The sequence below is a fragment of the Bombina bombina genome, chromosome 11, assembly GCF_027579735.1.
Source record: "Bombina bombina isolate aBomBom1 chromosome 11, aBomBom1.pri, whole genome shotgun sequence".
Taxonomy (NCBI): Eukaryota; Metazoa; Chordata; class Amphibia; order Anura; family Bombinatoridae; genus Bombina; species Bombina bombina.
In genome coordinates, this window is record NC_069509.1 from 199,930,771 (window position 1) to 199,956,435 (window position 25,665).

General features: G+C 41.8%; 1 protein-coding gene across 1 annotated transcript in view; it reads right to left on the reverse strand.

Annotated features, from left to right (window-relative positions):
• The window catches only part of USP22 (ubiquitin specific peptidase 22), a gene marked incomplete in the record, with an annotated part of 358,413 nt that overhangs the window by 34,875 nt on the left and 297,873 nt on the right, over nucleotides 1-25,665 (reverse strand). Inside the window, 4 exon segments of the mRNA XM_053694724.1 lie at nucleotides 18,565-18,627; nucleotides 18,711-18,802; nucleotides 25,009-25,135; nucleotides 25,425-25,583. Coding sequence (XP_053550699.1) covers nucleotides 18,565-18,627; nucleotides 18,711-18,802; nucleotides 25,009-25,135; nucleotides 25,425-25,583 — 441 coding nt within the window.

Sequence of the window (25,665 nt, forward strand, 5' to 3'; positions counted from 1 at the left end):
TAATCCTTCTTACAGAAGGAACAACAACTCCTGATTAATGTTCCGATCAGAAACAACCTTAGGAAGAAATCCTAATCTAGTACGTAAAACTACCTGATCCGAGAGTAAAATAAGATAAGGAGACTCGTACTGTAATGTCGAGAGCTCTGACTCTACGAGCAGAAGAAATAGCAAAAAAAAAATAAAAAAAAAAACTTTCCAAAATAACAACTTAGTATCTAAGGAATACCTAAGTTCAAGAGGAATAACTGTTTTGAACACAGGCCTGATCCCGACCAAGGCCTGATCAAATGATTATACATCTGGAAAATCTGCCAGAAGTTTGTGTAACAAAAAAAAGAAAATTCTGAGATTTGACCCCTTAGGGAACTTGTTGATAAATCTTTCTCCAAACCCTCTTGGAGAAGGGACAACATTCACTCCATGAGTAGCCCTTGGATCACACCATAGGAATGTTTACACCAAATCATATGGTAAAACCTTCTAGATACAGGCGACAAGCCTGAATCATGGTCTCTGACCGAGCCAGAAAAAAACCCCGCTTGGATAAAAATAATTCAATCTCCAAGCAGTCAGTTTCAGAGAAACTAGAATTGGGCAAAAGAAGGGCCCCTGATCAGAAGGTCCTTCCTCAACTGAGTTTCCAAGGTGGTAGAGATGCCATCTCCACCAGATCTGCATACAAAGTCCTGCGAGGCCAGGCCGGCGTTATAAGAATCACCAAGGCCCTCTCCTGTTTGATTCAAGCAATAAACCGAGGAAGAAAAGCAAACTGAGGAAATAGGTATGCTAGACTGAAGGTCCAAGGGACCGGCAAGCATCTATCAGTTCTGCCTGGAAAACCCTAGACCTCAACCCGTATCTCTGGAACTTGGCATTCTGTCAAGATACCATGAGATCCAAACCCGGTTGACCCCAATTGAAATCAAGCTGGAGAAGACTTCCGGGAGGAACTCCCACTAACCCGGATAAGAGGTCTGCTCAAGAAAACGCCTCCCACTTGTTATACCCTTGGGATGTGGATATCCAACAGACAACAAGAATGGGCTTTCGCCCCTTGGATAATCTTGGTTACTTCTGTCATCGCTAAGGAACTCCTCGTTCCTCCCTGATGATTGATGCAAGCCACCGAAGATATGATGTCCAACTGGAACCGGACCGTGGCCAACAGACCAGGCCAGGAGAGAACTGAAAATCGCTCTCAGTTCCAGAATGTTTATAGGAAGAACAGACTCCGGCCTAGTCCAAGCTCCCTGAGCCACCCTAGGAGGCTGTCTGTTGTCACAATCACCCAAGACGGACTGCGAAAGCAAATTCCCTGGGAGAGATGATCCAGAGATAACCACCTTTTGGATTGAATCTGCCTGAGCATGCTTACCCGCAAAAGGTCTGGGATGGAAACGAGCAAACGCGATGATGTCCATTGCCGTCACCATCAGCCCAATTAACTCCAAGCACTGAACCACTGAAGGCCGAAGAATGGACTACGGACTAAACAAAATCGATAATCTTTCATTTCCTGACTTCTGTCAGAAAAATCTTCATAGACAGGGAGTCTATAGAGGATCCTAAGAGAGTTACCCTTGTATTTGGAACAAAAGAACTCTTTTCCAAATTTACCTTCCACTTGTGAGATCGTAGGAAGGACAACACCAAGTTTGTGTGGGATCTTGCTAATCAAAACAAGGCGCCTGGACTAGGATATCGTTCCGATAGGGTGCCACTGCAATTCCTTGTTATCAAGGCACTGCCAACAGAGATCACAGAACCCATGTGAAAATTCTGGGAGCTGTTGCAAGACCGAAAGGAAGAGCAACAACTGGAAGTGTTTGACCAGAAAGGCAAACCTTAGCAACTTGTGATGATTCCAGTGGATGGGAACATTTAAGTACGCATCATAACTCCACTGATGTCATAAAATGACGCTCTTGGATCAAGAGAAAAAAAACAAAATTTATGCTTACCTGATAAATTTATTTCTCTTGTGGTGTATCCAGTCCATGGATTCATCCATTACTTGTGGGATATTCTCCTTACCAATAGGAAGCTGCAAGAGGATCACCCACAGCAGAGCTGTCTATATAGCTCCTCCCCTAACTGCCACTCCCAGTCATTCGACCGAACACAAGCAAGAGAAAGGAAAAACTATAGGGTGCAGTGGTGACTGTAGTTTAAAAATAAAAAACACCTGCCTTAAAATGACAGGACGGGCCGTGGACTGGATACACCACAAGAGAAATAAATTTATCAGGTAAGCATAAATTTTGTTTTCTCTTGTAAAGGTGTATCCAGTCCATGGATTCATCCATTACTTGTGGGATACCAATACCAAAGCTATAGGACACGGATGAAGGGAGGGACAAGGCAGGCGCATAAATGGAAGGCACCACTGCCTGTAAGACCTTTCTCCCAAAAATAGCCTCCGAAGAAGCAAAAGTATCAAATTTGTAGAATTTAGAAAAAGTATGAAGCGAAGACCAAGTCGCTGCCTTACAAATCTGTTCAACAGAAGCCTCATTTTTAAAAGCCCATGTGGAAGCCACCGCTCTAGTGGAATGAGCTGTAATTCTTTCAGGAGGCTGCTGGCCAGCAGTCTCATAAGCTAAGCGGATTATACTTCTTAACCAAAAAGAAAGAGAAATTGCTGAAGCCTTTTGGCCTCTCCTCTGTCCAGAGTAGACAACAAACAATGCAGATGTTTGACGAAAATCCTTAGTAGCTTGTAAATAAAACTTTAAAGCACGAACCACGCCAAGATTGTGTAATAGACGTTCCTTCTTTGAAGAAGGATTAGGACACAGTGACGGAACAACAATCTCCTGATTGATATTCTTATTAGATACCACCTTAGGAAAAAACCCAGGTTTGGTACGCAAAACTACCTTATCTGCATGGAAGATCAGATAAGGGCAATCACACTGTAAGGCAGATAACTCTGAAACTCTTCGAGCTGAAGAGATAGCTACCAAAAACAGAACTTTCCAAGATAAAAGCTTGATATCTATGGAATGCAGAGGTTCAAACGGAACCCCTTGAAGAACTTTAAGAACTAAATTTAAACTCCATGGCAGAGCAACAGGTTTAAACACAGGCTTGATTCTAACTAAAGCCTGACAAAACGCCTGAATGTCTGGAAAATCCGCCAGACGCTTGTGCAAAAGAATAGACAGAGCAGAAATCTGTCCCTTTAAGGAACTAGCTGACAATCCCTTCTCCAATCCTTCTTGGAGAAAGGATAATATCCTAGGAATCCTGACTTTACTCCATGAGAAACCCTTGGATTCACACCAATGAAGATATTTACACCATATCTTATGATGGATTTTCCTGGTGACAGGCTTTCGAGCCTGAATTAAGGTATCAATGACCGACTCTGAGAAACCACGTTTTGATAAAATCAAGCGTTCAATCTCCAAGCAGTCAGACGCAGAGAAATTAGAGTTGGATGGTTGAAAGGACCCTGAAGTAGAAGGTCCTGCCTCAGCGGCAGAGTCCATGGTGGAAGGGATGACATGTCCACCAGATCTGCATACCAAGTCCTGCGTGGCCACGCAGGTGCTATCAAAATCACTGAAGCTCTCTCCTGCTTGATCTTGGCAATCAGACGAGGGAGCAGAGGAAACGGTGGAAACACATAAGCCAGGTTGAAGGACCAAGGCGCTGCTAGAGCATCTATCAGCGCTGCGTTGGGATCCCTGGACATGGATCCGTAACAAGGAAGCTTGGCGTTCTGACGAGACGCCATGAGATCCAGTTCTGGTTTGCCCCAAAATTGAATCAACTGTGCAAATACCTCCGGATGGAGCTCCCACTCCCCCGGATGAAAAGTCTGCCGACTTAGAAAATCCGCCTCCCAGTTCTCTACTCCTGGGATATGGATAGCTGATAGATGGCAAGAGTGAACCTCTGCCCATAGAATTATTTTTGAAACCTCCAACATTGCTAGGGAACTCCTTGTTCCCCCTTGATGGTTGATGTAGGCTACAGTCGTGATATTGTCTGACTGATATCTGATGAACCTGGCCGCAGCAAGCTGAGGCCAAGCCTGAAGAGCATTGAATATCGCTCTTAGTTCCAGAATGTTTAACGGAAGGAGTGCCTCCTCCTGAGTCCACGAGCCCTGAGCCTTCAGGGAGTTCCAGACTGCACCTCAGCCCAGAAGGCTGGCATCTGTCGTTACTATTGTCCAATCTGGCCTGCGGAAGGTCATACCCTTGGACAGATGGACCCAAGATAGCCACCAGAGAAGAGAATCCCTGGTCTCTTGATCCAGATTTAGTAGAGGGGACAAATCTGTGTAATCCCCATTCCACTGACTGAGCATGCAAAGTTGCAGCGGTCTGAGATGTAGGCGGGCAAACGGCACTATGTCCATTGCCGCTACCATTAAGCCGATTACTTCCATACACTTAGCCACTGAAGGGCGAGAAGTAGAATAAAGAACACGGTAGGAATTTAGAAGTTTTGACAACCTGGCCTCTGTCAGGTAAATCTTCATTTCTACTGAATCTATCGGAGTTCCTAGGAAGGAAACTCTTGTGAGAGGGGGTAGAGAACTCTTTTCTTCGTTCACTTTCCACCTATGAGACCTCAGGAATGGCAGAACAATGTCCGTATGGGACCTGGCGATTTGAAAATTCGACGCCTGTATCAAAATGTCGTCTAGGTAAGGGGCTACTGCTATACCCCGCGGCCTTAGGACCGCTAAGAGTGACGCTAGAACCTTTGTAAAGATTCTTGGTGCCGTAGCTAACCCAAAGGGAAGAGCCACAAACTGGTAATGCCTGTCTAGGAAGGCGAACCTGAGAAACCGATTTTGATCTCTGTGTATCGGAAAGTGAAGATAAGCATCCTTTAAGTCCACGGTAGTCATATATTGACCCTCCTGGATCATAGGTAGGATGGTTCGAATAGTCTCCATCTTGAAGGATGGGACCCTGAGAAATTTGTTTAGGATCTTGAGATCTAAGATTGGTCTGAAGGTTCCCTCTTTCTTGGGAACTACAAACAGATTTGAATAGAAGCCTTGCCCCTGTTCCTCCTTTGGAACTGGGTGGATCACTCCCATAACTAGGAGGTCTTGAACACAATGTAAGAATGCCTCTCTCTTTATCTGGTTTGCAGATAATTGGGAGAGATGAAATCTCCCTTTTGGGGAAGAAGCTTTGAAGTCCAGAAGATATCCCTGGGACACAATTTCCAACGGCCAGGGATCCTGGACATCTCTTGCCCAAGCCTGGGCGAAGAGAGAAAGTCTGCCCCCTACTAGATCCGTTTCCGGATCGGGGGCTGATCTTTCATGCTATCTTAGAGGCAGCAGCAGGTTTTTTGGCCTGCTTTCCTTTGTTCCAAGCCTGGTTCGGTCTCCAGACCGGCTTAGACTGGGCAAAATTTCCCTCTTGTTTTGTATTAGAGGAAGTTGAAGCTGCGCCACTCTTCAAGTTTCGAAAGGAACGAAAATTAGTCTGTTTGGTCCTTAATTTGTTGGACCTATCCTGAGGAAGGGCGTGACCTTTTCCTCCAGTAATATCAGAAATGATCTCCTTCAGTCCAGGCCCGAATAGGGTCTGCCCCTTGAAGGGAATGTTGAGAAGCTTAGACTTTGAAGTAACGTCAGCTGACCAGGATTTAAGCCATAGCGCCCTACGCGCCCGAATAGCAAAACCTGATTTCTTAGCCGTTAGCTTTGTTAAATGAACAACGGCGTCAGAAACAAATGAATTGGCTAGCTTAAGAGCTTTAAGCTTGTCAGGATATCATCAAACGGGGTTTCTACCTGTAGAGCCTCTTCTGGAGACTCAAACCAGAAAGCCGCAGCAGCAGTGACTGGGGCAATGAATGCAAGAGGCTGGAGAATAAAACCTTGTTGAATAAAAACTTTAAGGTAACCCTCTAATTTTTTGTCCATTGGATCTAGAAAAGCACAACTGTCCTCGACCAGGATAGTTGTACGCTTCGCTAGGGTAGAGACTGCTCCCTCCACCTTAGGGACCGTCTGCCACAAGTCCCGTCTAGCGGCATCTAAAGGAAACATCTTTTTAAAAACAGGAGGGGGAGAGAACGGTACACCTGGTCTATCCCATTCCTTAGTAATAATTTCTGAAAACCTCTTAGGGATTGGAAAAACATCAGTGTAAACAGGCACTGCATAGTATTTATCCAACTTACACAATTTCTCTGGGACTACAATGGCGTCACAGTCATCCAGAGTTGCTTAAACCTCCCTGAGCAACAAGCGGAGGTGTTCTAGTTTAAAATTTAAATGTAGACATATCAGAATCAGGTTGAAGTGTCTTCCCTGAATCAGAAAAATCACCCACAGATAGAAGCTCTCCTGCTTCGGCTACTGCACATTGTGAGGGTATATCAGACATAGCTACTAAAGCGTCAGAGAGCTCTGTATTTGTTCTAGCCCCAGAGCTGTCTCGCTTTCCTTGTAACCCTGGCAGTTTGGACAATACCTCTGTAAGGGTATGATTCATAACTGCTGCCATGTCTTGTAAAGTATACGCAATGGGCGTGCTAGATGTACTTGGCGTCCCTTGAGCGGGAGTTATAGGTTCAGACACGTGGGGAGTGTTAGTCTGCATAACTTCCCCCTTGTCAATTTCCTCTGGTGATAAATTTTTTTAAAGCCAGAATATGGTCTTTAAAATTTATAGTAAGATCAGTGCATTTGGTACACATTCTAAGAGGGGGTTCCACAATGGCTTCTAAACATAATGAACAAGGAGTTTCCTCTATGTCAGACATGTTTAACAGACTAGTAATGAGACCAGCAAGTTTGGAACACACTTTAATAAATGTGAAAAAGCAGAATATAAAAAACGGTACTGTGCCTTTAAGGGAAAAAAACAATCACATAAGCTGCAAAACAGTGAAAAAAAGCAGTAAACTCTACAAAATTTTTACAGTGTGTATAATAGACTAAAATAGCATTGCACCCACTTGCAAATGGATGATTAACCCCTCAGGCTCAAAAACGAATCAGAAAAATGGTAAAACCGTTATAAACCGTCACAAGCAAACTGCCACAGCTCTACTGTGGCTCCTACCTGCCCATAAAACGACTTTTGTAGGCACAAAAACCCTTTACAGAGGTCCTATATGTCAGGGGACTCCTTCAGGGCAGCTGGATGTCTCAGATTGTAAAAACTACTGCGCAATTAGAGAGCGAAAATAGGCCCCTCCCACCATGCACTCAAAGTGAAAGGGCCATAAATAACTACTCCTAGGAGAAATCTAGTCAGCCATGTGGAAAACTAGGCCCCAAATAAAGATTTATCACCCTCAGTAAAAAAACTTTTTTATATATCATGCAAACGTTGTACATACTAAGTAATAAGAGCAAGTAACATGAATATTACCGTTTACTGCAAGCATGATCCCAGTCGTTAAATCACTGTAATCAGGCTTACCTTAAATATATCAGGCACTGTCAGCATTTTCTAGACCTTATCTCTCTAGAAAAAAATATACTGAACATACCTCAGAGCAGTTAATTCTGCAGGCCATTCCCCCAGCTGAAGTTTTCCCATACTCTTCAGTTATGTGTGAGAACAGCAGTGGACCTTAGTTACAACCTGCTAAGATCATCAAAAACCTCAGGCAGAACTCGTCTTCTAATTTCTGCCCAAGGTAAAAACAGTACAACGCCGGTACCATTTAAAAATAAACTTTTGATCGAAAATAAACTACACTAAAACACCACATATCACTCGATACTTCCTTTCTTGTCGACAGCTGCAAGAGAATGACTGGGAGTGGCAGTTAGGGGAGGAGCTATATAGACAGCTCTGCTGTGAGTGATCCTCTTGCAGCTTCCTGTTGGGAAGGAGAATATCCCACAAGTAATGGATGAATCCGTGGACTGGATACACCTTACAAGAGAAATGGAACAAATAGTTTCCATCTTGAAGGGTGGTACCCTGAGAAATTTGATTAAACTCTTGAGAACTAGAATTGGTCTGAAGGTTCCCTCCCTTTTTGGGAACTCCCAACAGACTAGAATAAAATCCCAGACCCTGTTCTTGTACCAGAACAGAACAATCACTCTCAGGCTGGAAAGGTCTCCAACGCAGCGTAAACGCCTCTCTCTTGTCTGGTCTGTAGCAAATCTTGAAAGCAGAAACCTGCCTTTGAGAGGAAAACTTGTGTCCCTGTTAAGCATTTTCTATCACCCAGGGATCCAGAACATCTCAAACCCAAGCCTGATAGAAGAGATAAAGTCTACCCCCTAAAAAATCTGGTCCCGGATCGGGCATGCCCGTCATGCTGTCCTTGATTTAACAGCAGGCTTATGGATTGTTTCCCCTTATACTAAGATTGATTGGGTCTCCATGCAGGCTAGTCTGTTCCTGATTGGAGGCAGAGTAAGGATTTCCCATGCAACCTTGAAAAGAAAATTACTCTGTCATTCTTTTTGTTAGTTTCTCTTATCCTGTGGAAAGAGACAACCCTTACCTCCCGAGATATCAGAGATAATCTTCGACAGGCCGGGTCCAAACAGTTTTCCCCTTGTAGGGAAATGGCTAACAGTTTAGACATAAGGGACACAACCGCAGACCAAGGCTTTAACCGTCAGGCTCTCCGTAGCCTACCGCACCTGGGGTTCCCAGGCGGTCTCCCATCCAGGTACTGACCAAGGCAGTCCCTGCTAAACTTCAGTTCAGACAGGACCTGGTGCCTTCATGGCAGTTTGGCGGTAGAGCCTCTAAACAACATGCCGCCGCACTAGTGACGGTAGCAGAGTACACAGCTGGCTGTCATTGTAAGCCCTGTTATCCCTCTAATTTCTTTCCATAGGGTCTTTGAAGCCACAACTATCCTCTATGGGAATAGTAGATCTCTTAGCTAAGATAGAAAAGGCTCCTTCCCCTTTGGGAACTGTTTTCCAGGCCTCATTAATAAATGGAGGTATTCCAGGTTACACCTTCAGGTAAATGAATTACATAGTCAGATCTTTTCCTTCACATTGGCATCAGAGCATTAGCATTACAAAGGGCATCTAACAGGACCTCTTATTACAAAAATGAATTATCAAATAACAGTTGAAATTCTTTATTAAACAGTTAAAACATAAATGGTGTTACTGTGTCTTTAAATTTTAAAATGTCACATTTTATTCTTGCGTATAGAGGAAAAGTTAACTGTACTGGAGGAAAAGTTAATACTCAAATGTAGCAGAAAGTCCCTACACCACAGCTTAAACCTTGCTGAGTTGTCAAACAGTCCCTCGGACACCAGAGAAATCTTGCAGCCCAAAAGACCGGACACAGCAATGTAGTGCTGTCCAGTTCTCACGCAGCTCACTAGACACTGCCCTTATCCTTCCGAAATTACCAGGAAGTTAAACATTGAAACCGAAGAGTAAGTCAGAGCGCGCAAGCCAAATTGGCGCTACTCGAAGCTCCGCCCATTGTGGGCGTTATCAAAAGGCAAATCCCGGTCTCTATTGTTATTGCAACGGATTTCCTTCTTAAAAGTTAAGCCACCGATAGTGGATAGACTAAGTCTGTAGCCAAAATGGGTCTTTTGCTCCTTGGTAATCAGCAACTTAGCCCATCAAAACGTAAACAAACATTCACTTCATACTGAGCCGTTTCCTCTAACATACACCCAGAGATTAAAGCTCATAGTGAAAGTTCTAATCTCTCCTCAGCCCCAGTGCCTGCCAAGAAGGTGCTGTCTAAATGATCCTCCTCTACAAAAAGGAGTCTATGTCCCATAAATTAAAGTGCTCCTCTTTTTCCGAGATCTTATTTCCCCAGACCCAGAATAAAAAGTTAGAACTTACCTTTAAAATCTGCCCGACAGCAGGGCAGCTCAGCAGGTTTAAGAGGTCATCTCTCCCTCCCATAGGCCTTTGGAAAAAGATAAAGCCTGAGTCATCTTACTTAGGCTATCATGTTAAGGGCAGCATCAATGTATGGGAGGCGCAGTGAGAAATATTTCCCACAAGTTCCCATTGCTCTAAAGCCACCAAAGCTCTACTGAAGAGACTGATGTGGACTACGGCTACACCCTAGAACAAAGCAGCACAATCTTGTACTACTTTAAAAACAATAAACTCTTGATTGAAGAATCTATTCCAACACCTCACTTTACCACTTCCTATCACTAACGTAGACAAAGAGAATGACTGGGGTGGGAGGGAAGGTCGGAGCTATTTAACAGCTCTGCTGTGGTGCACGTTGCCGCCTCCTGCTGACCAGGAGGCGAATATCCCATTAGAAATTAAGATGATCCGTGGACTCATCATGTCTTAAAAAAGAAATTATGTTTTTGGGAAGTTTATTTAAATTATTTTTTTCTTACCTGGGGTTTCAGTTCCTTCAATTTGACTTTGTTTTCCATAATTTTTGCGGGCAAACTAGGCTCGTGAGGACGCAAAATGCTGTTTTTTACTGCGTCATTCTTGGTGTGAAGGTTTTTTTGACGCAAGTCTCGTCATTTGCTGCGTGTCTGTTGACGTTAGTTTTTATGGGCGCGAGGTTGCGCTTATGACGCGAGTTGCATTATTTCCTGGTGTTCGCTTTGGCGCCAAAAATTTTCACTTCCTTTTACGTCATACTTGGCGCCAAAATTTTTGTTATATTACCCCTCTTCCTTTAATGCTTCTTGCTCTCTTTATATTCGAGAGCTATGATGCTTTCCTTTTTGCATATTATTTTAGCATAAGCATTTTTTCCCATTCCTGAAACTGCTATATGAGGAAATGGGATATTTTGTTTAAATGTTATTTTTTTTCTTTTTACATTTTGCAAGATGTTTCAGACTGATCCTGCATCTGATGTTACTGAAGGAACCATGATGCCTGAACACAGTTCTATCAAAGCTAAGTGTGTTTGTTGTAAACAAGCTGATATTTCTTCAGCTCAAGTAAGTGGCATTTGTCATGATAAGCTGTTGCATGCTGACAATGTTTCTATTAGTACAAATACATTGTCTGTTGTTCCTTCAACGTCTAATGTACCTGATATTCCTGCAGATGTAAATTATATATTACTACAGCTATAGAAAAGGCTAGGTCTGCTATTCCGCCTTAAAATAAACATAAAATGTCTTAAAACTTCTCATAATTCTGGTGAAATTTGTATTGACCGACAACATACTGAAGTATCCTCTGCTGATGAGGATCTCTCTGGTTCAGAGGATCCTGAATCAGACACTGAAATTGACAAATCTTCCTATCTGTTTAAGATTGAATATATTCGTTCATTGTTGAAGTAAGTTTTGGTTATTTTGGGTACTGAAGAGTCTAGTCCTCTTGTTAAAGCCAGTAAAGTTTGAAATTCTGTTTTTAAACCTACTGAGGTTACTCCTGAGGTTTTTCCTATTCCAGAGGCTCTCTCTGATTTGATTACTAAAGAATGGTCTAAACCTGGTTCTTCTTTTAATCCTCCTAGGTTTAAGAAGTCATATCCTTTACCTGTGGCTAATTTAGAGTTTTGGGAATAAGTCCCTAAAGTTGATGGGGCTATCTCCACTCTTGCCAAACGTACTACTATCCCTATGGAAGATCGTACTTCTATTAAGAATCCTTTAGACTGGAAGATTGAATCTTATCACAGAAAAGTTTATTTACATTCTGGTTATATTCTTAGACCTGCCATTTCTATGGCTCATGTAGCTGCTGCTTCAACTTTTTGGTTGGACAGTTTAGCTTGTCGGATAGAAGATCCTGATTTGTCTAGCATTGTTTTTTGCTTCAACATGCTAATCATTTAATTTGTGATGCTATATTTGACGTTAAGATCAATGTTAAATCTATGTCTTTAGCTATTTTAGCTAGAAGAGCTTTATGGCTTAAAACTTAGAATTGCGACACAGTGTCTAAATCTAGATTACTATCTTTCCAGGGTAAGAATTTATTTGGTTCTCAATTGGATTCTATTATTTCCACTATCACTGGGGGGGAGGGAGTTTTTCTACCCCAAGATAAAGACTAAGGGTAAATTTAAGGTTCCTAATCATTTTCGTTCCTTTCGTCAGAATAGAACAAAAAAACACTCCTTCCCCAAGTCTGCATGAAGGTACGGCCCTGTGTCAAGCTGAATAGTCAGGCTGTCCTTGTCCCACCAGGGGGAGTCCAGGAACTGAGGAATGTGTCTCACTGGATATACCAGGCTACAGGTGGTGGATGTAGCCAATCTTTAATTAGATGTAGATACACTGAAAGTGTCCCAACAAAGACATGAGGATAGGAAAATTCTTATACAACCAAATCAACTTTCAAATCAAGCGCCGAAGAAGGTTGACATAAGAAACACGTAAAGTTTTATGTAAGTTTTTACGTGTTTGTTTCTTATGTCAACCTTCTTCGGGCGCTTGATTTGAAAGTTAATTTTGTTGTATAAGAATTTTCCTATGCTTCTGTGTCCTTGTTGGGACACTTTCAGTGTATCTACATCCACCACCTGTAGCCTGGTATATCCAGTGAGAGACATTCCTCAGTTCCTTGACTCCCCCTGGTGGGACAAGGACAGCCTGACTATTCAGCGTGACACACTCTTCAATCCCTGGATTTCCCCTGGTGGGATAAGGATATCAAGTGATGGAGATATGGACTAGCGCCTACTAGCGCTAGTCCATATCTCCATCACTTGATCTCTTATGCTCCAAGGATAAGGATATCACCTGATCCAGACGTGCCTGAGAGTCTACCGGACGACCTTTGGATCCAGTCTGCCTGTATCGCACTAATGTGCATCACACCACGCGAGTAGCTATTTGGCTATATTCATATACTGCACTTACCTGTATGATCTGCACTATGTGGCGCCCTCTACGTTTTGTTTTCTAAATATTGATGTGAAAATAGAACATAAAAATGTATAAAAAATATTACGAATTTGGTAAAATATATGCAAAACTTGGCTAAGTAAAATTTCGACACAGGTGTCTTAATATATTCTAAATATTTTATATTTAAAAACATGAATTGAGATATATAAAATATATCTATATACACTAATATATAAAATTTCTAGCAATGACTAAACATCCACAATTTATAGGTGTATTATCGATTTGTAATCAAATCCTGAATGACAACTGAAAAGACTGGATATACCTAAACTAGATTAAGGAGCGGTTAATTATGCTGTGTTAAAAAGTCTCTTATGTGCACAATTTGTAAAGTGAGTTCATTGGTTAGAGTCACAATGAGCAAGTGTATATTTCTCTCCTATTTATAAGTACGATGTTTTCATAAACCTTTAGTTTAGGCTCTCCCTTGATGTTAAGAATATTTGTTTAATTGGCTATGCCTTGATTACAGAGCAACTTTAGTGCTCATCGTTGTTTATTCCAATATCTGTTAAACTGTTAATGATCATATAAACATCCAGTATGAACAGTGCAAATATCCGATGGAAATGGATGGATACAAAGTCAGTGATATATATTCAATTGTTATTAACCTCAAGTGTTTCAATTGTTGAAGACTCCCCTCTGGGTATAAGTGATGTTGCTTGCGTTCACACAAAAATTGTACTCCCTGTTTCTTCGGCGTCCTCGCCAGACCGATACCTCTCTGAGGTCAGTTTGTGATGCGTGTCTTTTGTCCAATCAATGCGAAGTGAAGTGCTCGCACTCATTCAAAAATACCTTGTCTTTCCTTCAAACTCCTACCGCTTCATTCTTTGACAACTTACAATGAAGTTGTTATGGGAGTTTATCTGAGGTTGGTATCCAGATAATGTGGAGGTGTGAAATGGAACGTCTACGCATTTCAGCTACTCAAAACCTTTGTCAAGATGATCTTCTTTTCCAGCTCCTCCTCTATATAGGGTTGTTCATTAACCCTTCCTTCACTTTACGTAATTCAATCTTTACTTTTTTCTTCTTGGTTTATTAGATTGTACATATCTTGAATGGAGATCAACATTTGCCACATTGTTGATAACCGCTCCGATAAATAAACTATTCTAGCTCATTAGCAGTAACCGCTTCTTAAAGTGACAGAACATGTTGTTGAAGATAATACTATAACATCTAAATTCATAATAATGAGCTAGAATAGATAGTTTATTTATAGGAGCAGTTAACAATGTGGCAAATGTTGATCTCCATTCAAGATATGTACAATCTAAAAAACCAAGAAGAAAAAAGTAAAGATCGAATTACATAAAGTGAAGGAAGGGTTAATGAACAACCCTATATAGAGGAGGAGCTGGAAAAGAGGATCATCTTGACAAAGGTTCTGAGTAGCTGAAACGCGTAGACGTTCCATTTCACAGCTCCACATTATCTGGATACCAACCTCAGATTAACTCCCATAACCACTTCATTGTAAGTTGTCAAAGAATAAAGCGGTAGCAGTTTGAATTAAAGACCAGGTATTTTTGAATGAGTACGCACACTTCACTTCTTCGCATTGATTGGACAAAAGACACACGCATCACAAACTGACCTCAGAGAGGTATCAGTATGGCGAGGACGCCAAAGAAACAGTAAGTACAATTTTTGTGTGAACGCAAGCAACATCACTTATACCCAGAGGGGTGTCTGCAACAATTGCAACACTTCTAAAGAAACGCTTGCGGTTCATAACAATTTTATATATATCACTGACTTTGTATCCATCCATTTCCATCGGATATTTGCACTATTCATACAGTTTAACAGATATTGTAATAGACAACGATGAGCACTAAAGTTGCTCTGTAATCAAGGCATAGCCAATTAAACAAATTCTTATCAAGGGAGAGCCTAAACTAAAGGTTTATGAAAACATCGTACTTATAAATAGGAGAGAAATATACACTTGCTCATTGTGACTCCAACCAATGAACTCACTTTACAAATTGTGAACATAAGAGACTTAACACAGCATAATTAACCCATCCTTAATCTAGTTTAGGTATATCCAGTCTTTTCAGTTGTCATTCAGGATTGGAATACAAATTGATAATACACCTATAAATTGCGGATGTTTAGTCATTGCTAGAAATTTTAGATATTAGTGTATATAGATATATTTTATATATCTCAATTCATGTTTTTAAATATAAAATATTTAGAATATATTAAGACACCGGTGTCAAAATTTTACTTAGCCAAGTTTTGCACATATTTTACCAAATTCGTAATTTATTATTAATACATTTTTATGTTATATTTCCACATCAATATTTGCCTGGTCGAGATAAATCTTATATAGATCTCATTTATAATACAAAATAAATAATTTGTTCTCAAGAAGTATTACTTTATACACAGAAGGCCAAGAGGCGCCACCCACATCCTTACCTACAACTATTTTCTTGTTTTGATCGCACTCTGTGAGAAGTACGATCAGTGGGCAGGCCAAGCACTGATCTTTTAGCGCAGTTTTCTTTAAGGACTATTCTGCCTTTTGTTCAGCAATGGCATTTTATGTCCACAATAGACTTACAGGATGCTTATCTTCACATTCCAATTCATCCAGCCCACTATCTGTTTCTGAGATTCTCTTTCTAGACCAGCATTACCAATTTGTCGCTCTTACATTTGGCCTAGCAACAGCTTCAAGAATCTTCTCAAAGGTTCTCGGTGCCCTTCTATCTGTAATCAGAGAGCAGGGTATTGCGGAGTTTCCTTATTTGGACGATATCTTGGTACTAGCTCAGTCTTTTTATTTAACAGAATCTCACACAAAACTAGTGTGGTTTCTTTAAAGGCATGGTTGGCGGATCAATTTACAAAAGAGTTTCTTGATTCCTCAAACAAGGGTAACCTTTTTAGGTTTCCAGATAAAGATATCATTGCATTCGGGGAAGTGGTCTCTCCATCCAGATGCGTTTCATTGGATTGTGCAGATGTGGGGTCCTCCAGAAATAGTTCTGATGGCCTCCCGTTTGAACAAGAATCTTTCCAGATACCTTTCCAGGTCCAAGGATCCTCAGGCAGAGATGGTGGATGCTTTAGCAGTTCCTTGGTTTTACCAACCTGCTTGCATTTTTCCGCCTCTAGTTCTTCCAAGGGTTATCTCCAAGATCATAATGGAACAATCTTATGTGTTTCTGATAGCACCAGCATGGTCTCTCAGAATTTGGTATGCAGATCTTGTCCGGATGTCCAGTTGCCAACCATGGCCACTTCCTTTAAGGCCAGACCTTCTGTCTCAAGGGCCGTTTTTCCCATCAGGATCTCAAATCTCTACATTTGAAGGTATGGAAATTGAACGCTTATTTCTTAGTCATAGAGGTTTCTCTGACTCCGTGATTTGCACTATGTTACAGGCTTGTAAGTCTGTTTAAAGGAAGATTTATTATCGGGTTTGGAAAACCTACATTTCATAATGCTCCTCATAAATTATCTTGGCATTCTTTTAGAATTCCTAGGATTTTACAGTTTCTTCAGGATGGTTTGGATAAGGTTTTGTCTGCAAATACTTTGAAGGGTCAAATCGCTGCTCTGTCTTATTTCATAGAAAGATTGCTAAACTTCCTGATATTCACTGATTTGTTCAGGCTTTGGTTTGTATCAAATCTGTTAAGTATAATTCTCCTCCTTGGAGTCTCAATTTGGTTTTAAAGGGACAGTATACACTCATTTTCATATAACTGCATGTAATAGACACTACTATAAAGAATAAGATGCACAGATACCGATATAAAATCCAGTATAAAATGGTTTAAAAACTTACTTAGAAGCTTTCAGTTTAGCTCTGTTGAAAAGGTAGTTGGAAAGCCCACTGCAAGTGGGAAATAAGACACTCCCCCCTCCCCCTTCTTTTGCATATGAAAAGACCCTTTACACAAACAGGAGCAAGCTGGAGAAGGTAGCCGACGGTATTCAAATAAAACTTTGGGGCTTGGTTAGGAGTCTGAAAATCAGAGCAATGTTCTTTAAAAATAAGCAAAATTATAAAAAAATTTTAAAAAAAAAACAACTTTATGGGCTTTATAAATAGATCTACAAAACATTTATGCAAAGAAAAAATGTGTATAATGGCCCTTTAAGGATTTTGCAGGCTCCTCCTTTTGAGCCTATGCATTCTTTGGTTATTAAACTACTCTCATGGAAAGTGTTATTTCTTTTGGCTATCTCTTCTGCTAGAAGAGTTTGAGTTGTCGGCTCTCTTGCGAGTCTGTCTCATCTGATTTTCCATCAAGATAAAGCTGTTTTGTGGACTTTGTTTAAATTTCTGCCGAAAGTTGTGAATTCTAACATTAGTAGCGAAATTGTTCCTTCCTTGTGTCCTAATCCTAAGAATTTTCTTGAAAGATCTCTACATTCTTTGAATGTGGTAAGAGCTTTGAAATACTATTTTGAGGCTACTAAGGATTTCAGAAAGATTTCTAGTCTATTTTCTCTGGTTCCAGGAAAGGTCAGAAAGCCTCTGCCATTTCTTTGACATCTTAGTTAAAACTTTTGATTCACAAAGCTTATTTAGAGGCGGGGCAGTCTCCGCCTCAGAGAATTACAGTTCATTCTACTAGATCAGTCGCTACTTCTTGGGCTTTCAAGAATGAAGCTTCTTTGTATACATTTACTAAATTTTACCATTTTTATGTATTTGCTTCTTCTGAAGCAGTCTTTGGTAGAAACGTTCTTCAGGCAGCTGTCTCAGTTTGATTCTGCTGCCTATGATTTGAGTTATTTTAAAATGTTTAAGAAAATGTAATTGTCTTTTGGATTTAATTTCTCAGCAGAAATAGCCGTTTTTATTTTATCCCTCCCTCTCTAGTGTGACTGTGGATTTCCACCTCTTAGGTATTCTATCCCATACGTCACTACCTCATGGACTCTTGACATTTACATGAAAGAAAACATAATTTATGTAAGAACTTACCTGATAAATTAATTTCTATCATAGTTCCAAGAGTCCATGAGACCCACCCTATTTTTTGGTGGTTATGATTTTTTTTTTTTTTATAAAGCACATTTTTCCAGTTCCTCTTTTTGTATGCATTTTTACACCTCACTACTTTAGTTATACAGTTGGTTATACGTTAAACTAAGGTACGAGTGTGGTGGGAGGTGTATTTATAGGCATTTTAAGGTTTGGGAAACTTTGCCCCCTCCTGGTAGGAATGTATATCCCATACGTCACTAGCTCATGGACTCTTGCCAATATGAAAGAAATTAATTTATCAGGTAAGTTCTTACATAAATTATGTTTTCTTTCATGTAAGTGGCAAGAGTCCATGAGCTAGTGCCCTGCCCCTATCATTTGCCAAAGAGCAAATGGAGCTGCATCTTCTACAACTACCCTAAAGCAAGTTGGCACTAGGCATGGAAGAAATTTTTGGATTTGACATTTGATTGCTAAACAAATGACTAATATGGCTGCAGGTATTGACATTTGTTTCAGAGCCAGATATAGTGTGAAAGTGCAACACACAAAGATCTGCATTTGCCCTCATCTGTGTTCTGTCATAAACGAAAGTTGCCATGCCTAGTTGGCCCCCTCTCCCACTACCCTACGGCAAAGTTGGCGCCTTTTCCCACTACCCTATGGGAAGTTGGCACCCTCTTCCATTACCCTCACAAGTTGGCGCCCTCTACCCTGCATTATTAGATGCCATCAATCCAGTGTGAAGACTGGCAGCAGTAAGACATATAGCTACTTACTTATTGTCACTGTTTAGACTGTCTGACGGCTGCTGATACTGTCCATTCATTCTGCTCTCTTTACTGAAATACAGATCATCACACTGTTAGATAACCTGAGAGCGCGTGTCAAATCTAGGGAGAGAACTATACACTTTGCACCTCACCTGGAGGCCATAAATGGTGTCATGTCCAACTCCAAGGGGAAGGAAACGTACGTTGTGATCTTCCGCCTCAGCTTTGCAGAATGTTCAAACCGCTGGGGGCACAAAAAGAAACAGTAATTGACATGGTAGGTAGTACTTCTAGGCACATATCGGGTGATGGCGCCACATGTCATCAGGAACCACTGTGTAGAACCAGCTAAAATACCTGAGGCAGAGATCTCAGGGACAGTAAAATGGCTCATTCATATAAAAAAATAAATTATGCTTACCTGATAATTTTCATTTCTTCTGATGGAGTCCACAGCTGCATTCATTACTTTTGGGAAATAAGAACCTGGCCACCAGGAGGAGGCAGACACACCCCAGCCAAAGGCTTAAATACACCTCCCACTTGCCTCATCCCCGAGTCATTCTGCCGAGGAACAGTAGAAGAAATATAAGGGTGAACGGTTCCAGAAGAATAAAATAAGGACGCCCCACATAAAAAGTACGGATGGGGAGCTGTGGACTCTTCCCGTCAGAAGAAAAGAAAAAACATAATTTATGCTTACCCGATACATTTATTTCTCTTGTGATGTATCGAGTCCACGGATTCATCCTTACTTGTGGGATATTCTCCTCCCCTACAGGAAGTGGCAGAGAGAGCACCCACAGAAAAAGGAGAAACTATAGGGTGCAGTGGTGACAAAGTTTAAAAAAATATATATATATGCCTGTCTTAATAAACAGGGCGGGCCGTGGACTCGATACATCACAAGAGATACATTTAGCAGGTAAGCATAAATTATGTTTTCTCTTGTAAGATGTATCGAGTCCACGGATTCATCCTTACTTGTGGGATACCAATACCAAAGCTTTAGGACACAGATGTAGGGAGGGACAAGACAGGGACCTTAAACGGAAGGCAGCACTGCTTGTAGAACCTTACTCCCAAAAATAGCCTCCGAAGAAGCAAAAGTATCAAATTTGTAAAATTTGGAAAAAGTATGAAACGAAGACCAAGTCGCCGCATTACAAATCTGTTTAACAGAAGCCTCATTTTTAAAAACCATGTGGAAGCCACAGCTCTAGTAGAATGAGCAGTAATTCTTTCAGGAAAATGTTGGCCAGCAGTCTCATAAGCCAAACGGATGATGCTTTTCAGGCAAAAGGAAAGAGGGGTAGCCGAAGCCTTCTGACCTCTCCGCTTACCAGAATAAACAACAAACGATGAAGATGTTTGATGGAAATCTTTAGTTACTTGTAAGTAGAACTTTAAAGCACGAACCACATCAAGATTGTGCAACAGACGTTCCTTCTTTGAAGAAGGATTAGGACACAGTGAAGGAACAACAATCTCTTGATTGATATTCTTATAAGAAACAACCTTAGGAAGAAACCCAGGTTTGGTACGCAAAACCACCTTATCTGCATGGAAAAAAAAAGATAAGGGGAATCACACTGTAAAGCATATAGCTCAGAAACTCTTCGAGCCGAAGAGATAGCTACTAAAAACAAAACTTTCCAAGATAGAAGCTTAATATCCATGGAATGCATAGGTTCAAACGGAACCCCTTGAAGAACTTTAAGAACTAAATTTAGGCTCCATGGCGGAGCAACAGATTTAAATACAGGCTTGATTCTGACCAAAGCCTAACTAAATGCTCGAACGTCTGGGACATCTGCCAGACGTTTGTGTAGAAGAATAGACAAAGCAGATATTTGTCCTTATAAGGAACTATCTGATAATCCCTTCTCCAAACCTTCTTGGAGAAAAGACAATAATCTAGGAATCCTAATCTTACTCCACGAGTAACCTTTGGATTCACACCAATAAAGATATTTGCGCCAAATCTTATGATAGATTTTCTTGGCGACAGGCTTTCTAGTCTGAATCAGGGTATGAATGACCGACTCAGAGAAACCACGCTTTGATAGAATCAGGCGTTCAATCTCCAAGCAGTCAGACGCAGAGAAATTAGATTTGGATGCGTGAACAGACCTTGGATTAGAAGGTCCTGCCTCATTGGCAGAGTCCATGGTAGAACCGAGGACATGTCCACTAGGTCTGGATACCAAGTCCTGCGTGGCCACGCAGGTGCTATCAGAAACACTGAAGCTCTCCTGCTTTATTCTGGCAACCAGACGTAGAAGGAGAGGAAATACATAGGCCAGATTGAAGGACCAAGGCACTGCTAGAGCATCTATCAGTACCGCCTTGGGAATCCGGGACCTGGACCCGTAACGAGAAAGTTTGGCATTCTGACGGGACGCCATCAGATCCAATTTTGGTGTGCCCCATAGCTGAATCAGCTGGGCAAATACCTCCGGATGGAGTTCCCACTCCCCCAGATGAAAAGTCTAATGACTTAGGAAATCCGCCTCCCAGTTCTCTACTCCTGGGATGTGGATTGCTCAGAGATGGCAAGAGTGATCCTCTGCCCATCGGATTATTTTGGTTACCTCCATCATCGCTAGAGAACTCCTTGTTCCTCCTTGATGATTGATATAAGCTACAGTTGTGATGTTGTCCGACTGAAACCTGATGAATTTGGCCGCAGCAAGCTGAGGCCACGCCTGAAGCGCATTGAATATCGCTCTCAGTTCTAGAATATTTATCGGGAGAAGAGATTCCTCCCGAGACCATAAGCCCTGTGCTTTCAGGGAGTACCAGACTGCATCCCAGCCTAGCAGGCTGGTATCTGTCGTTACAATGAGCCACTCTGGCCTGCGGAAACACATTCCCTGAGACAGGTGGTCCTGAGACAACCACCAGAGAAGAGAATCTCTGGTCTCCTGGTCCAGATGCAGTTGAGGAGACAAATCTGCATAATCCCCATTCCACTGTTTGAGCATGCATAGGTGTAGTGGTCTGAGGTGTAGGTGGGCAAAAGGAACTATGTCCATTGCCGCTACCATGAGTCCGATTACCTCCATATACTGAGCCACTGATGGCCGAGGAATGGAATGAATAGGTCGGCAAGTGGTTAAGAGCTTTGATTTTCTGAACGCCATCAGAAATATTTTCATTTCTACCGAGTCTATCAGAGTCCCTAGGAAGGAAACTCTTGTAAGAGGGAAGAGAGAACTCTTATGTTCACCGTCCACCCGTGAGATCTCAGAAAAGCCAACACAATGTCCGTGTGAAGCTTGAATAGCTGGAAAGTTGACGCCTGAAATAAGATGTTGTCTAGATAAGGCGCCACTGCTATGCCCCGTGGTCATAGAACCGCCAGAAGGGACCCTAGCACCCTTGTGAAAATTCTGTGAATAGGGATGTGTAGATACGCATCCTTTAAGTCCACGGTGGTCATTTATTGACCCTCCTGGATCAGAGGTAGAATAGACCGAATAGTCTCCATCTTGAATGATGGGACTTTGAGGAACTTGTTTAGAATGTTGAGATCCAAGATTGATCTGAAAGTTCCCTCTTTTTTGGAAACCACAAACAGGTTTGAGTAAAAACCTAGCCCCTGTTCCTCTTTTGGGACTGGGCGGATCACCCCCATGGTATGTAGGCCTCTCTCTTTGTCTGTTTATAGACAATCGAGAAATGTGAAAAGTCCCCCTTGGAAGTGTCCAATACACTAAAGGAGTCTGAATACAGCTTACCCTTCCCTCATGGGGAGGAACTCTAGGGTCCAACAATACCAGATGCAAGAGAGTGTGATGCAGCAGAAGCTCCACTGACCCAGTCATCCAAATTGAAGGCTATAAGGACTGAGACAATCCTTCCTGCCTTGCAGACCCACAGGTCCTCTAGATCTAGAATGCTTAGTTGAATGTAAAACAAATGATAACATGAGCACTCAGCACTTCGACCGGACCAGCCAATCAGAACGGCGCCATGTGTCTTAGCCACAAGACAGATCCAAACCCAACAGGACCAGCCTGCAACCCAGGTCCTAACCGTCAAGCTGCATAAATCCCCCCTCAGAGGGGAAGAAGGGAAAACAGACAGACAAACATAGGACTAACATGTCCCCAAAAACACTTCCGCAGAAGTAACAGAGTATCGATCCCAGTTTAAGATTCCGGAAGGAAAATAAATTAAGAGACATCCTAATTGGATAAAAAGAAAATGTAAGGCAACCCGTACGTTAACGCCTAATAAGAAAGCAGGACTACCGCAGGACCAGCCAAACTGAGTCCTAATCTTCCAAAAAACTGGGAAGGATCTCAAAAAGAACAGTCAGGAAATTACATCATCCCCACATCTCTAATAAGGTGCACCATTCGAAGCAGACTGAAAATTCACGTATACGAAAAGGATAGGATCATTTAATAACTGAAAAACATGTCCGAGTAAGACGCAAAGGCACGCAACCCTAACGAAAGGCACAACACTCAGGGACAGTTACACCCGCAGGGAACTGTACAGGCAATCCCCAAGGCGGTAGACCTGGGACAATAGGGCACGAGCACAATTGCGTATGGTCTCTGCAGACGAATAATCGCCAAGAATATGTGGAAGTGTAAATGTGCTGCAACCTCCAGGGGGAACAAGCCGCCCTGCGTGGAGGAATAATTATAATCTGGGTTACCCGCATGTGTAGAAGTATGGAGCGGTAGGAAACTCGCCTCTTGGAGGACAGGACCCCCAGAGGCAAATGGCTCAGCTGACCCTTGATTCCCCGAGCCTGAGGAACAAGGCGCTCTAATACGGCACACCGAACATAACTGATTGACATGTGTCAACGAGGCCAATCCGGATTCTTCCCAGGAAGAAGCTGAATCTGAAATTAGAACAGTCTCAGTATCAGAATCCTTCATAACAGTCTGAAATGTTTACAGTCTCAGCATCAGAATCCTCCATAATGGGATAGAGAATATGCCAATATGGACTATTTTAAGACAAAACAAAACGGCACATCCACAATGGTTGGGGCACTCACCACCTCCTATGAACCAAAGCCCTGCGAACTAGAATTTCTCCGTCGCCACACGGTCAGGAATGTGGAAATGGAGGACGGAACGTAATCGCGCCCAGCCAGAAGGTAAACTATATCGTCCAAAAAAAGTGCGCCCAACCATAAGGTTGCGTCACTTCCAAAGACCTTTATGTTCTAAGCCATGAGCCCATTTAACACTTCACATAAGTAGATTGAATCAGATAAACATGATTAAAAAAAAAACCTGTTCAATAACCCCCCCTCAGGAGATATTAACCCTTGATTCCAAGATACTAAAAGGAGACTCACTAAGACCCTTATGTTAAAGGGACACTTAATCCCAAAAATTTTCTTTCATGATTCATATAGAGCATGCAATTTTAAGCAACTATCTAATTAACTCCTATTATCAATTTTTCTTTGGTCTCTTACTATCTTTATTTAAAAAGCAGGAATGTGATGCATAGGAGCCGGCCCAATTTTGGTTGAGAACCTGGGTTATGCTTGCTTATTGGTGGGTAAATGTAATCCTCCAATAAGCAAGCGCTATCCATGGTGTTGAACCTACAATGAGCTGGCTGCTAAGATTTACATTCCTGCTTTTAAAATAAAAATAGCAAGAGAAGAAAAATTAATAGGAGCAAATTAGAAAGTTGCTTAAAATTTCGTGCTCTGAATCATGAAAGAAAAAAAATTGGGTTTGATGTCCCTTTAAGTTAGTCCCGCAAGGTGGTAGCCTCTCTGGAAAACATCTGTAGTACAGTACGTTCACGAAGAAAATAAATCTTACCGGAATCTACGCTGTAGAACAGGAACATGGCCCTTCAAGTGTGACGGATAGTAGCATCGCCTCCGCCATGGACTTGAGAGAAGAAAGCAGGCAGCGGAGTTCGACAACGTCGATTGATTGAGGAGCTGTTTACATGAGTCAGGATGGTTTCGCAGAAAGACTCTTCCTGCATCTCCGGACTCTTTCATCCAAGCCCTCACTGAGAGACTGACAGGACTAATTAAAACTCTTGTCCCATGCCGAAGAGTACTACCCTCCATAAGAGACAAATTAAATTCTGACACTACTCTGCCCACCTCCTGGGACGAAAGGCAAAGAATAACTGGGGAATGAGGAGAGTGGGAGGGGTATTTAAGCCTTTAGCTGGCATGTCTTTGCCTCCTCCTGGTGGCCCGGTTCTTATTTCCCAAAAGTAATGAATGCAGCTGTGGACTCTCCATTTAAGAAGAAAAGCACTAAAATATAAAATAGTTTGTTTTTCTCATGAAAGAAAATGTTTGGGTTTCCTGTTCTTTTAAGGACTGAGTGCTCACTGGTTGATCAGCAGAACTTACTGCTTATACATAAAACAAAATATACGGGTATATAAACAACTGGTCTTTGCCGTCTCTTTATAAGGAAAGTGCAGGCTACTTACTTTTAGATGGAAACAGGCCACAATAGGTAACTTCTTCATTGTGAGCTGTTTAGTAGATTCCTGGTAGCTGTGGCAGCCGCTGCATTTGATTTTGGCACTGCTCCCTAAATGCTCGGGCCGTGTAAACCTGCCAGGAAACATGGAACCAAAATTATCCTTTTGGACATCCCGCATAAAACAAATCTTTATCAAGAAAAGCTAGTACGCACAACTAGAGGGATTTGGCGCCTGGCATACTGCTGGCATGCACTAAGTACACTGGCAGTGTTCCGAATATCTAAGAATAACTGCAGCAGTGAAGAGATGAACTGTGAATAGTTTAAACCTGTTAGATACTTTCATAAGAGAAAACTACGGCTTTCTTACCCCCCCCCCCCTGTCAGCAAACACTGTGCAGCATCCTCAGTACCACGTACCTTCTGAGACAGTCCGTGAGAGTGGTCGTTCCTGACATGTGACTTTCCCCATTTACAACACCACCGTCACTTCCTGGGCTCAGGGGCCAGAATGGTGTAGAGGAGCCTGGGAGATCCAAGCTGATATCCCAAAAAGGGTCTATTGTAGTAGAGACACCACTGAAAAGAGATCACAGTGAGAGGAACTGAAGAGACAGATTTCATATTAACAATACAATTGTATAGCCATGAATAGTAAAAT